General features: G+C 53.1%; 1 protein-coding gene and 1 pseudogene across 1 annotated transcript; one reads left to right on the forward strand and one right to left on the reverse strand.

The window, feature by feature from the left end:
* Positions 1-3,817: 3,817 nt before the first annotated feature.
* LOC117284471 lies at positions 3,818-4,242 on the reverse strand (annotated as a pseudogene).
* Positions 4,243-6,239: 1,997 nt separating this feature from the next.
* Mbd3 (methyl-CpG binding domain protein 3) lies at positions 6,240-12,461 on the forward strand. The gene is made up of 7 exons (XM_010634909.3): positions 6,240-7,292; positions 9,253-9,412; positions 9,679-9,816; positions 10,349-10,439; positions 10,913-11,090; positions 11,606-11,803; positions 11,948-12,461. Exons 1-6 carry the CDS (start codon positions 7,033-7,035, stop codon positions 11,796-11,798), a joined length of 1,020 nt encoding a protein of 339 aa, XP_010633211.1. The 5' UTR covers positions 6,240-7,032; the 3' UTR covers positions 11,799-11,803; positions 11,948-12,461.
* Positions 12,462-13,315: the final 854 nt, after the last annotated feature.

The following is a 13,315-nucleotide window of genomic DNA, read 5'->3' on the forward strand; positions in this document are numbered from 1 at the left end:
GCGCTTCCGCTGGTCTCGGTCTGGCTGCTGCCGAGGTCTTTGTTCCGGCGCCCGTAGGGAATGTGCGCGCTGGGCTAGGGGCGCTCAGCTGCGGCCTTACGCTGCTGGGAGGCGGGGGTGGGGGCTGGGCTCTCCCTTTCCTGTCCCCGTGGGGAATTTCTCGCACCGTGCAGCCTGGGGCGGCTGGGCAAGCCGGGATTTGGGGTAGCAAAGTTCGTTACGGGGGACCGGAGAGGGTGTGCTTAAAATGTAAACATCCGAGCCCTTCCCAGTCGTGGGAGTGGGCTCCCCAGGGTGCGTTTTAAGGGACACCTCACTCTTGGGCACGTTGTAACGGCGCTTTCCCCGCGTTGGTCGCCTCCCTCTAGGCTAGATACTGTGGACGGTGACTGTGTGAGCCCTGTGAATATTGGCCTTTGCCTTGATGTCGCAGGAGTCCGAGGCTTTCAGAAACTTCTCCAATCCCAAATTGGAAAGTGGCTGGTCTTGGCTTGGGAAGGGTGGCAGGGCGGAACAGAGAGTCGCCTGCTTTCATTCCAGCCCAGCAAACCAGCCACTTGCTGTTTGTCTTCCTACTTCCCATTCAAAGACACCCACCCCTTCGGTGGTGCTGGTGATGGAGCCCAGGGCCTCGCACTTGCCACTTTTGATTCTGAGCCAGCTTTCCATGCTTTTTCCAGCTTCAGTGTCGGGGCACCTGCTGAGGTCTGTGGGTGCAGCCTAGACTCGGGGAGAAGGAGGGATACTTAGGGCTGTGGTCTGCTGTGGTCTTCCGGTTATTTGTTGTTGGGGCTTGGGGAGATAAAGTGAGGGCAGCTTAGTTTTGAAGTGTGGCTTGTCCAACAGGCTCAGGTTCTGGTTTCAGACAAGCCCAAGAGCAGCAGGGGGAGGTGGTGATGTCCCTAATGCTGTACCCATAATTGGCTGGGACCGTGTTGTGTCTGTCATTGAGTAGTGGGGCTTCAAGCACTGTGTCTTAAGGACACACTGCATTCCCTTAACTGCACAGTTCCTCCTGTGACTTAATTCTCTCCCGGCTCTTCAGAAAGCTGAAAGCCTTGGGGCCCTGCCCTTCAGGTTAGAGTCTGCCAGAGCCAGCTTCAGATGCATCTTTGTGCTTCATTCTTCCTTGTGGACACAGAGGTCTTACAGTCCTTTTTTGCCCCTCTGGTCCTTTATAACTTTTTTTTTTGAGGGATTGAACTCCTGACCTTGCACTTTCGAGGAAGGTGGCAACACCACTGAGCTAAATCCCAGGCCCTGTTTTGTGTTTTTCAGACAAAAGTCTCACTGTGTAACCCTCTAGCCTTGAATTCACTGATCCTCCTGCCCCAGCCTCTTTAATGCTGGGATTACAGGCGTGTGCCCCCATTCCTGGGCTTTGTTAAATTAATAAGTCCCTCTGCAGCGCCTGTCAGCTGTGGGCACTGCTGGCACCCTAGCCGTTCAGCGGGTATTGAGAGTGCCCCTCCCCTTGTGACATTCAGAACAGCAGCTGTTTTCCCATGCACTGAGGGTACTAGGATAGTGGACGATAATAGAATGTCTGAGGAGATCTGGGAGGCCCCCTCTGGGGAGTTGACAGTGGAGCGGCAAGATGTCTGGGCAGTGGCACCTGGCTGTGTGGATACCCTGGGGAGGCTGAGAGCTGGCTGCAGCCTAGGAGCAGAGCCAAGACCCGATTTGGTCAGTGTCCTGAGATGTCATCTGCCCCTCAGTCCCACCTCCCCTGGAACTTCACGGGGCCTTAACTGTGGTGGCCCTGTGGGAGGCTAGCAGTAGGTAGAGAGGTGCACCTACAGGGCCCCGCCTCGTAGGAGGAGAAACTAGTCCCAAACTGCCCTATGTGTGCAGGCCTGGGGTTCCTCATCCAGGGTTTTGATCTCTGGGTGTCTGCACTTTCCTGAGTAGGTGGAACAGCTGGAGCTGGAGCACTCAGATTTTTTCTATGCACATAATTGTATTAAATCTGTTTTTCATTCAATAAAATATCAGGGATATCTTTTTGTGTCAGTATACCTGCATAACCTTTTTCAAATACAGAAATATAACCAGGCACAGTGGTACACATCTGTAGTCTCAGCATTTGTGAGGCTGAGGCAGGAGGATTGCCACAAGTTTGAAGCAAGCCTGGGGTACATAGCTCCAGGCAAGACTGGGCTACATATTGAGAACCTGTCTGAATAAGGTAAAAATGACATAATTAATGTTCCATAATTTATGTGGACAACACAATGATTTTTAGTACATTCAAGACACCACTATCTTTCAGAAAATTCTCATCACCTCTAAGAACCTTGAGCCTTGTTCCTATGAGCCCTGTTTTCCCTAGCCACAATTAAACTATCTGGCTTTTTTTTTTTTTTCATTTTTTGAGACAGGGTGTCACTGTGTAGTTCAGGCTGACTTTAAACTATGTAGCCCAGGCTGACCTCATACTTGAAGCAATCCTCCTGCCTAACTCTGGAGTGCTGGGATTGTAGCTATGCAGTACCATGCCCAGCTAGCTGGCATTTACTTTTTTAAAGACATCTTTACTGAGATATGGTTCACCCATTTGAAGTATGCTAACAGTGTTTTTAGCATATTCTTGGATTTTCAGGTGTGTGGAGCTATAATCAGATTCTGTTTTGTTTTGTTGGTTTTTTGGGGGGGGTACCGGGGATTGAACTCTGGTCCTTGCACTTGTGAGGCAGGTGGCAGAACCACAGAGCTAAATCCCCAGCCCTAATTTAATTTTTAAAAATTTTTATTTACTTTTTCTCACTATGTAGCTCAGGCTGGCCTTGAACTCAGTATATAGCTCAGGCTGACCTCAAATTTGCAGTGATCTTCCTGTGTCAGCCTGCTGAGTGCTGGAATTACAGGTGTGCACCACCACATCTGTCTGGCCCAGATTCTGATTTAGAATGTTCGGAATTCCACAAAGAAAACCCAGACTCTTGTTTTTTTTAATTGCCCAGACTTGGCTCAAAATTGTGATCTCCACTGCTTCAGCTTCCCAGAGTACTAGCATGAGGTGAATGTGCCACTGAGCCCAGCTACCTACCCTGGGCCCTTCTCTTTTTTTGGTACCAGGGATGAAACTTGGGACCTTCCACTTGTGAGGCAGGTGGTGGCACCACTGAGCTAAATCCCCAGGCTCCAGGCCCTTTTAATTTCCAGTGTCCTCAACCCGTAAGCGAGTTCTGTGTCTGTGTCTTCCTGTTGCCAGTGACAGGAGGGAAAGCACTGGTGGCCAGTGTTTCATGGTGCACCTCCTTGTGACTTTTTTTTTTTGGTACCGGGAATCGAATTCGGGTCCTTGGGCTTGCAAGGCAGGCAGTGGAACTGCTGAGCTAAGTCCCCGGCCCTCCTTGTAACTTTTTGAAGCCAAGTCAAGGCCTTGGGGGGGGGGGTCTTTGCATCACCCTGAGGGTATAGACTCAATTAGTTTGCTTATTAATTTAATTTTGGTGCACTGGAGATTGAACCCAGGATCCTCACACCGATCTACATCTTTTTATTTTTTTTTTTACTGGGGATGGAACTCACGACTTTGCGCTTGCAAGGCAGGTGCAGCGCCACTGAACTAAATCCCTGGCCCTCTTTTTTTTTTAATACTGTGAAAGTTTTATGTGCAATCTATGTAAGACAGTTCTGAGACTCAGTGTCCACTGAGAGAAGACAAGACCTTTTCTCTTAGGCATCATGCTGAAATGTAAATGATATCACAACTCAGTTTATGAGTTATTGCATAGATATCACACACTGCCCCTATCTTGGTCACTGTGATCTTTAGGAAGAAGCATTTTCCTGATCCACAGCACCACGGCCCTCAGTGGTACTTCGCCATCCAGGAAAATATCCCTTCAGGCTCCATAACGTCCCCCAGGGTAGCTGCAAATCCTTCCTGTCCTCCCTCAGGCCAAACTGGCCAGAGATTTCAAAGTCTGGTTCATAGATGGCCAGGTCCACAAGAACTTCCTGTTGAGCTCCACCTGGCACTTGATTAAGTTGGCAGTAAACACCGAGCACTTCAGGCCATGTTCCTGGGAGGCAGCGCTGATTCAGTTAATCCAAAGGGTCCTCAGTGTCTGCTTCTTCAACCTGAGGGCCCGGATGCATTTCGCAAAAGTTCTGGTGACAATCCTGATGGCCAGCCGGTAGCTACTGTTCTTCCTCTCAAAAGTGCTCTGCAAGCCTCAGCGCCTGTTGGATCCAAAAATAGTGGTTGGTGACGTTTCGCAGCCAGAGCCACATCATAAGGAAGACTGGTGAGGCGTCTGCCACCCGCCTGTGGCAGTGAGTGCTTCCAGGTCAGTGTCCCATCTCCGGCTCTTTATTTTGAGACAGTCTTGCTAAGTTGCCCAAGCTGTGGTACAGCTAGAGATCCTTCTGCCTCAGCCTTCCAAAGTGCTGGGATTACCAGTGTGCATCATCAGCCTGGCTGATGGGCTCAGTTTTAACATCAAGAGCTATAGGGCCGGGGATTTAGCTCTGCAGTTCGGTGGCCTGCCTCGCAAGCGCAAGGACCCAAGTTCGATCCCCGGTACCACAAAAAAAAAACCCAAAAAACAAAAAAACAACATCAAGAGCTATAGGAAAAGTGAATCTGTATTCAGAGTTCCCACTGCCTTTAGTACCCTAGCCAACCAATATGGTGTGTGTACCTGTGATCCTAAGTACAGTAAAACCTTGGGTTTCGAGTAATTTGTGTTTCACAAGATGAGTAAACATGCCTAACAAATTTTAATTTGATAAACAACTGATTTGATAGGAGTAGTGCCTGACACCAAAGGTCATGTGATCACAGCTTAGTCAGTGGTTCCCCCTTCCTTCCCATTGCATACATGTGTGCTGCAGGATCATGGGTGATTATGCTGTGGGATTGTGCTCAGTGATCAGTCTCAGGCTTCAGTGTTTGGCAGAAATGAAGGTTGGAAGGTGCTCACAACTGGCACTAGTGTTTTGTTTTGTTTTTTTGAGACAGGTTCTCACTATGTAGTTGAGACTGACCTGGAACTCACTTTGTAGCCCAGGCTGGTCTCGAACCCCTGAGTGCTGGGATTACAGGCATGCACCACCGTGCCCAGCTGGCACTAGTGTATTTTTGTTACTTCAAAGCACCTATGGCGCTGGGGATTTAGCTTAGTGGCACTGCTCCTGCCTTGCAAGTGTAAGGTCCTGAGTTTGGTCCCTGGTACCAAAAAAGCACTTATGAACAGTCCTTTGCCTTTCCATACAAGAATGAGTTCAGGAATGGACATACAGACTCTTTTTTTGTTTTTGTTTTGTTTTTTTATTTTTGGGTTTTTTGAGACAGGGTCTCACTGTGTAGTTGAGACTGACCTGGAACTCACTGTGTAGCCCAGGCTGATCTCAAACTCACAGCGATCCTTCTGCCTCAGCCTCCTGAGTGCTGGGATTACAGGCATGCGCCACCACGCCCAGCTAGGTACACACTTTTAATCCCAGCACGCAGGAGGCTGAAGCAGAAGGATCACTTAAGTTCAAGGCCAGCCTAGGCTGCACAGTCAGACCCTGTCTCAAAATAAATAAATAAAAATTTAAAAGTAAGTGTAGGAATGCTTTGCTTCGTTTTAGGTCAGACTGCCTGCAGATGCAGACCCTTTGCTACCATACTGCCATAATTAAATACAATATATGACAAGCGTTTGTTAGTACTGTGCTGTAGTCAACATCCATGTGAGCATGTACAATGGCCCACGTGCAGATAAAGGTTGAAAGGGAGCAAGAAGGAGATGATTATGGTGGAAGTTAAGGAAATCAGGAAGTACAATCAGAAATTGCAAGGTTTCATGAGAAGTCTACGTTGACCATTTGTACAGCATTGAAGAAAGAAAAAGTAAAGGAACTAGATGCAGTAAAAAAGACACAAGAATATCAAAAGCAGCTACATATTCTGGAAGATGCAGAAAGGTTGCTTCTGGTTTGGATAAACAAGAAGCAAATAGAGGATGACACTGACCTAGGACTATCCTGTGAGAAGGTAAAGGCAGTGTTAGTAGACTGCCAGGTACAGCAACAGAAAACAGCTTCCAGGCATGCAGGGGACGGTTTCAGGATGTTGGAGAGATGGCTTCCATAGCATCGTGAGGCAGGGAGAGACAGTTTAGACACTAATGCAGCTGAGGTGTCCACAACTTGGGTTCTAGAAGTTCCTGGTTTCCGAGTGTTACCTGCTGGAGCAATTTTTTTTTTTTTTTCCAGCACGGGATCAGTCTCAGAACCTTGCACTTGCAAGGCAGGTGCGGTGGCACTGAGCTAAATTCCCAGCCCTGCAACAAATTTTTAAGTGAAACGAGGCGGTCTTTTTTGGAAAGAGATGCCAAAGAGGCAAAGAGGAGAATGCAAGCCTGGTCACAAGCACACAGAAGACCATCTCACCCTCTTGTGCTAATGCAAGCAGGGATTTCAAAGTGAAGCGCCTGCCTGTGTATCATTCCAAGAGTCCATGAGTCTTCAAGAACGCAAGGTGCAGAAGAGCCAGTTAAACGTTACGTTGGGGTCCAACAGCAAGGCTTTGGTTGTTTGAATCTGTTCGTTAAGTGATTCACCAAGGTCTTTGGTCCTGCCATGAAGAAAAACTTTTAGAAAGGAGGCTGCTACTCAGTCTTGCTGGTTACAGATTTGCTCCTGCTCATCCTCTAGGCTCTGAGGGTAACGTACTGGAGGAGTTAAGTTTCAGTAAGGTCCCCACACCACTGCGGTCCTCCAACCCATGGATCAGCAGGTCACTTGAATTTTACGGAGCTTTACATCAAAGCTCTATTTCAGCAATGCTTCGAGGAGACCAAAGGAACAAACCTTCCCCTTTGAGAATTTTGGAAAAAATGATTTCCACATCATAAACTTCCTCAAGTTCATCAGAAAAGCCTGGGATGGGGTCACCAGGAGAACCCTCAATTCTGCTTGGAGAAAACTTTGATTGTGTTCGTATGCACAACATAGAGGGGCTTGCTCATAAGTGGGAGTTACCAGTTGTCAATGAAATTGTGTCCTTGGGGAAGACCAGGGTCCTGGAGATGAATGAGGACAATGTTCAAGAACTGGAAAAGGAGTAAACCCGACGCTGAGGCAGGCGGAGCACCGCGAGTTCAAGGCCAGCCTGGGCTACGTAGTGAGACCCTGTTGCAAAAAAACAAAAATAAAAAAAGCTGGTGGAGGAATGTGGCCGGGAGCCAACCACCAGCGAAGGGATGGATCTGCATGGTGAATAACAGCGAGAGGTTACAGAGGAGCTGTGGTCTGCCCAGGTGGAAAAATAAAGGCGGAATCTCTCACTTCAAGTAAGATTGGGGAGATGTGGAAATTGTAGGAAACCACAAAACTTTGAAGAAAAGCACTACCCAGATAAGGCTGCAGCAGAGCGAGCAGTGGATTTGTTTAATGATAATGCAATGGCACATTTCCATGAAATCCTCAAAAGGAGGCAAAAGCAAGTGTCACTGAATAGGTTCCTTGTTAAAGTTGCATGAAAAGAGAGAGATTTCACTGAGTCAGTAGACAACAGTGATTCACTCCCTTAGTGGTAGTTGCAAATCCTACACAGTGACCCTCCTCCCTCTCCCTCTCACCAGGCACAAAGCTTTTTAAAGTAAGTGCAGGTTAATTTGTTTGTCTTATAGTTTGTATTTTCTTTATTTTTTTGTATTACAGTATTGTAATCACTTTTGTATGAGTATATCTGGGTTGAGCAGATCATGAGTTTTTATTATTATGGGTGTTTTGTTTTGTATTTTGAGACAGGGTCTCACTATGTAGTTGAGACTGACCTGGAACTCACTATGTAGCCCAGGCTGGTCTCGAACTCACAGTGATCCTCCTGCCTGAGCCTCCAAGTGCTAGGATTATAGGTATGTAGTTGAGTGACCTGGAACTCACTATGTAGCCCAGGCTGGTCTCGAACTCACAGTGATCCTCCTGCCTGAGCCTCCAAGTGCTAGGATTATAGGTGTGCACTACCATGCCCAGCCCAATTCATTTTGATATACAAGTGTTTTTGGATTACAGCATTTTTTTTTCCAGAATGAATTATGCTCACAAACCAAGGTTTTAACTGTACTTGAGAAGCTGAGGCAGGAGGACCCCAAATTCAAGCCCAGCCTGGGCAAATTAGTGAGATGCTATCTCAAAATAAAAAGAGCTGGGGTCGTAGCTCAGTAGTAGGACACTTGCTTAGCATGTTCAACACCCTGGGCTCAATCCCTAGCACCACACACACCAGTAAAATCACCTTAGACAGTTGAGGGTGCTCTAGGCCCCCCAGCTAGAGTGACCTATCTTAGCACGCATGTCCAAGCCCCACCAACCCTTGTGCACTGACCCATTTCCCTAGGTCAGTCCCAAATAGTTTCCTAGAACCTGCGCCTGTCCCCTGGTTTAAGTCCTCACAGAACTGGCATCTTCTGGTGAGAAGGGGTTCCAAGCCATTATTCTCTTTACGTGCCAGGGCATCTGGGGAAACTCGACACCCACCACCCGCTGGAGTATACCATGAGTAAGGGGTGCTTTGGGCACCTGGCTTCGTAAGTGCTGTAAGCAACATCAGTGCTGTGGTCACACCCAGGAGTTTCACCCTCTTAAGTGGGTCTGGGTTTTAGCCTATTCACAGTATTGTGTTGCCATCACAGCCATCAAGGACCAAAGCATTTACCACCCCAGGGGAAGCCCGGTCCCCTCCCCAGGCCCTGAAACCCATGAGTCCACTTCCGGTCCATGGAGTCGCTTGGTCTGGGTGTGTCCTGTCCGTGGAGCCCACACTTCTGTGTCTCACTGAGCACGGCATCCCCAAGGCCTGCCCACACCGTGGCGAGTGTCACAGCCTTGCACCTTTCCTGGTGGAGTGGCGTCCTAGCATAAGGATGACTCAGTTTGGGCACAGGGCCTCCTCAGAGCACGCTGGTCCAGGTTCCGGGATGGCAGTGGCACGGAACTGCAGGTCACAGAGGGCACCCTTTTTGTGCTTTGGTGTGGGGGCTGCTGCTTGCCGCACTGGCCCTAGTTTACACCTTAGCTGTTGGCCATCTAGACAGTACTGCGGACCGCAGTGAGGCCCTAGGTGACTGCACAGCAGCCTCAGTCCCGAGGCTGTGGTCTCTGGGGAGGGCAGGCAGCCTCCCAGCCCAGGACCCCTTCCTCCTCAGTGTGGGTCCCTGTCTACTGGAGGGCTCCGAGGTTGCGGGGTTGGGGGATTGAAGGAGCAGCGGCTCCTGGTCGAGCCCCGCGCCGACCAGTCTGCGCCCGCAGCCCCAGCGGGAAGAAGTTCCGCAGCAAGCCCCAGCTGGCGCGCTACCTGGGCGGCTCCATGGACCTGAGCACCTTCGACTTCCGCACGGGCAAGATGCTGATGAGCAAGATGAACAAGAGCCGCCAGCGAGTACGCTACGATTCCTCCAACCAGGTCAAGGTGAGCTGGCCGATGACGTCAGTGGGCGGGACCGTGCCCCTGGTGCGCAGGGGTCGAGCAGGGCCCGCCTCAGGGGTCCCCAGGCGGCCATGGCGCGCACGCGGCTCCTGAGGCTCCCCGAGTCCCTGCTGTGCCCTCCCGAGCCCTTTCCCTTCACCCCCTGCCCTGGACCAGGGTCCGTCGTCACTCCTGGCCCCAGGCCCAACCCCGGTCTTACCCCGGGGACCCCTGCCATCCCGGCCCGCCGCAGCGACTTGTCCCCGCAGGGCAAGCCCGACCTCAACACGGCGTTGCCGGTGCGGCAGACGGCGTCCATCTTCAAGCAGCCGGTGACCAAGATTACCAATCACCCCAGCAACAAGGTCAAGAGCGATCCGCAGAAGGCTGTGGACCAGCCACGGCAGGTGAGCCCCGTGGTCTTGGGGTGCCTGGCTCGCCCAATCCTCAGGGCCCTTGTGGCGGGGGGGGTTCCCTTCCCAGCCAGTGTGGTGAGCACCCCAACACTGGGGCCAGCCCTAAACCCCAGGCCTGGGCCTTTCCTTGTGACCAGTCTTGAGTAGATGGTGGGATTTGTGGGCAGATAGTTTAAATAAGATGGTACACTTGGGAGGCTGAGGCAGGAGGATCTGAAGAAGTAGTGAGAGTGTCTGAAGAGGTAGTGAGAGTGTCTCAAAAATCCGGAAAAAAAAAAAGATGCTGCAGTGGGTTGGGGGTGCAGCTCACTTGCCTAGTATGCAGGAGACCCTGGGTTCCACTCCCAGCACTGCCAAAAGGGAAAGTACAGTACATAAATGCCCATAATCACTCTTTTTTGAGCCATTTGTGATTCGCTTGTTGTGGTTGTGGAGGATCAACGAGCCCCGCCTTCACACAGATGCGGGGGCTGGGGGCTGGGCAGTAGCCTGGCTGACCCCTGCCATCCTTGTCTGGCCGCAGCTCTTCTGGGAGAAGAAGCTAAGCGGGCTGAGCGCCTTTGACATCGCGGAGGAGCTGGTCAGGACCATGGACCTGCCCAAGGGGCTGCAGGGTGAATATTTGTGCAGGCCAGGGAAGGGTTTCTGCCTGGGGCTCTGGACCTTGCAGACGTGTGGGTGGAGTTGTGATGTGCATTCTTGTTCTTGACCTTGGAGACCTGGACCCGAAGGGCGCCAAAGAGATAGGGAGGGGGTGGGGCCTGGGGACCTTCAGGTGTGGAGAAAGGGCTGCCAGGCCGGCTGGGGTTGGGGTGTGGCTCTGGTGGCCCTGACGGCCCTGGCACCCGCCTGGCTGCCCTAGGCCTGCTGGGGTGTTTGGTTTTGCTGCCCCACTGAAACCCGTGCAGTGGCCAAGGAGCCCAAGCTCCCGACTTCTCTGCTATGTGGGTTAGGACAGATGTGAAATTTGGGGACGAGACCAAGTGGAGACGCAGGAGCACTACTCGGCTGGTCACCCTGGTGCTGAGTGCTTCGGTCACTGCACCCTGTGACCCCGCCACCCCAGACTGTGTCTCGTGCCCTGTAGGGGTGGGGCCCGGCTGCACAGATGAGACCCTGCTCTCCGCCATCGCCAGCGCCCTGCACACCAGCACCATGCCCATCACTGGGCAGCTCTCGGCCGCCGTGGAGAAGAACCCTGGCGTGTGGCTGAACACCACGCAGCCCCTGTGCAAAGCCTTCATGGTGACCGACGAGGACATCAGGTAGCCTGCAGCCCTCCTCGGTTCCCCTCTGCCTGTGCCTCTTCGCGGCTCCTGTGGCGCATGCATGTCTGCCAGCGCTGTTTGAAACAGATGGTCATTCAGAGTGCAGGGCAGACCCAGTGCCCCCTCCCCTACTCCTGCAGCACATGCTGGACAGTGCTGAACACTGGGTGTCAGGTTGTCAGGCTCAGGGAGCCATCAGGTGGGGACGCATGACTGACTCACGACAGTCCCAGGCCCTGGGTTTGGGCCAGGAGGCCAGGAGGTGGCCATTTGCTAGAGTGCCTGGGAAAGAAGCCCCTGGAGCCGGCCTTTGTGACCCAGTGTGGAGTTGGCCGGGAGCAGAAAGCACAGTGTCCTCACTGTGAAAGTGAAACAAGCTTGTGGCTGGGTCGGGCTGGGCTGCAGAGGGGGCGGTGCCACAGGGCCAGGAGAGGCAGCTCCAGGCAGGTCGGGTCTGGTGGAGGGGCTGGGTCCAAAGTGTGTGCAGGCAGGGCCAGTGCCTGTGTCCCCAGGAAGCAAGAGGAGCTGGTGCAGCAGGTGCGGAAGCGGCTGGAGGAGGCGCTGATGGCTGACATGCTGGCCCACGTGGAGGAGCTGGCCCGCGATGAGGTGCCCCTGGACAAGGCCTGCGGGGATGAGGACGAGGACGAGGACGAGGATGAGGAGGAGGAGCCCGAGCCAGACCCAGAGCTGGAGCGCGTCTAGAGCAGGTTCCAGAGTGGGTGGCATGGGTGTCTCTGCCTCAGGACTCGGCCGGCCCTGGGTGCTGGCAGTGCCTCACTCAGACCTTGTCTCCCCAAAGAGCCCATCATCCCTGCCAAAGTGCTGATGGAGTCCCCTCTGCTCCTTTCCAGGTGCCCTGCCTAGAGCCCGTCCTCCTCTGCTCCACCCACTGCACCTGGCCCTGCCGCGCTGGGGCCAGGCTGGGTGGCCGAGTGGAGGGGTCAGCTGGACCTCACCCTTCCTAGGTGCCCCTCCCCGGGCTCGGGGTATGGTGGAGGTCACCGCCCCATGGACCTGGGCGTGGAGTGTGGCCAACTCAGGCCTGCGGGACAGAAGGCCCTCCACACCGGACTCAGGGCCGCTGCTCCCTGGCTGTGAGGCAGGACAGTGCCAGTGGGCTTGCCCATTACCTAGCGCCACCAGGCCTGCAGCTGTCGCGTTTCCACAAGCTGGAGAATGTTCTGGAAACAGTCTCACCCCAGCTCTGCCGTGAGGAACACGGTCATGAGCCTAAAGGCCAGCCCTTTGGGACACCATTGCCACAACCCTGCAGCCCCCAAGCGGGCAGAGTTGGTGACCCTCAGAAGGGCCCCTGGGCAGTGGCCCCCAGGAGGCTGCTTTCTTTCAATAAATGGATGACACGAATGAGGCTGCATGTGGCTGACCTTCCACGTGAGCAGTGCCTTGGTTTCCTTTTGAACCCAGACTACCCACAGCCTTGCTGCCTAATGCTGAGCCTCAGTTTCCCCTTCTGCGTGTTGGGGATGGAGTTACCCAGCACAGGGAAGAGCTGGTCAGAGTGACCTGAGCCACAGACACAGGCTGTGGCCACTTTAACGTTTCTTCTGGAGCCTCCAGTTTGCCGCTGGGCCCAGGGTGGAAACAGTGTCCTCCAAGCCCACTGCTTGTCACCCGTGCCGTAGGGTGAGGGCAGCCCCTGTGCTCAGGGACGTGTGCCCTGAGTGGGTGCTGGGCCCCTGGTGCTCAGCTGGCACTGGCACTGGCAGCAGACCTCAGGCTGATCCTGGCCCCGTGGGGGGACCTCTTCTCACTTGGGACTCGCCCTTGAGGCTCCCGGAGGGCTGTGTACCAGGAGGGAGAAGCTGGGGGGGTCCTCCACCTTGCCAGGCTGGGGTTCCTGTGGGAGGCTGCAGCCCGAGGCCTAAAAACTAGGCGGGTCTGAGGAAGTGGCGGCTATGGGTCCCCCTCAGGAGCAAGGCTCTGAACTTGATGCCTTCTGAAAAGGATTCAAGCCAGGCATGGTGGCACGCTCCTGTCATCCCATCACCTGGGAAGTTGAGGCAGAAGCAATGCCATGAGTTTGGGGCCAGCCTGGGCTACACAGTGAGTTCAAGGCCAGCCCGGAATATGTATCAAGACCTTGTCTCAGAGTGAGCAGTGTGCGGAGGGTCCCCTACTGCCTAGCTGCAGTGTCCCCCAGACATTGGGACACATAAGACACAGCAGGTTTCCAGGCTATGGCCCTAGGGTCCCAGATC

This window comes from Fukomys damarensis, unplaced genomic scaffold (genome assembly GCF_012274545.1).
Source record: "Fukomys damarensis isolate Sample0158 unplaced genomic scaffold, DMR_v1.0_HiC HiC_scaffold_37, whole genome shotgun sequence".
Classification (NCBI taxonomy): domain Eukaryota; kingdom Metazoa; phylum Chordata; class Mammalia; order Rodentia; family Bathyergidae; genus Fukomys; species Fukomys damarensis.

Bases quoted from the DNA above. Each gene is read 5' to 3' on its own strand.
- Mbd3 (XM_010634909.3), top strand. From the start codon at position 7,033: ATGAGGACAATGTTCAAGAACTGGAAAAGGAGTAAACCCGACGCTGAG. The intron at 7,293-9,252 runs GTAAGATTGGGG...CTGCGCCCGCAG, and splicing joins GGCGGAATCTCTCACTTCAA to CCCCAGCGGGAAGAAGTTCC. The intron at 9,413-9,678 runs GTGAGCTGGCCG...TTGTCCCCGCAG, and splicing joins ATTCCTCCAACCAGGTCAAG to GGCAAGCCCGACCTCAACAC.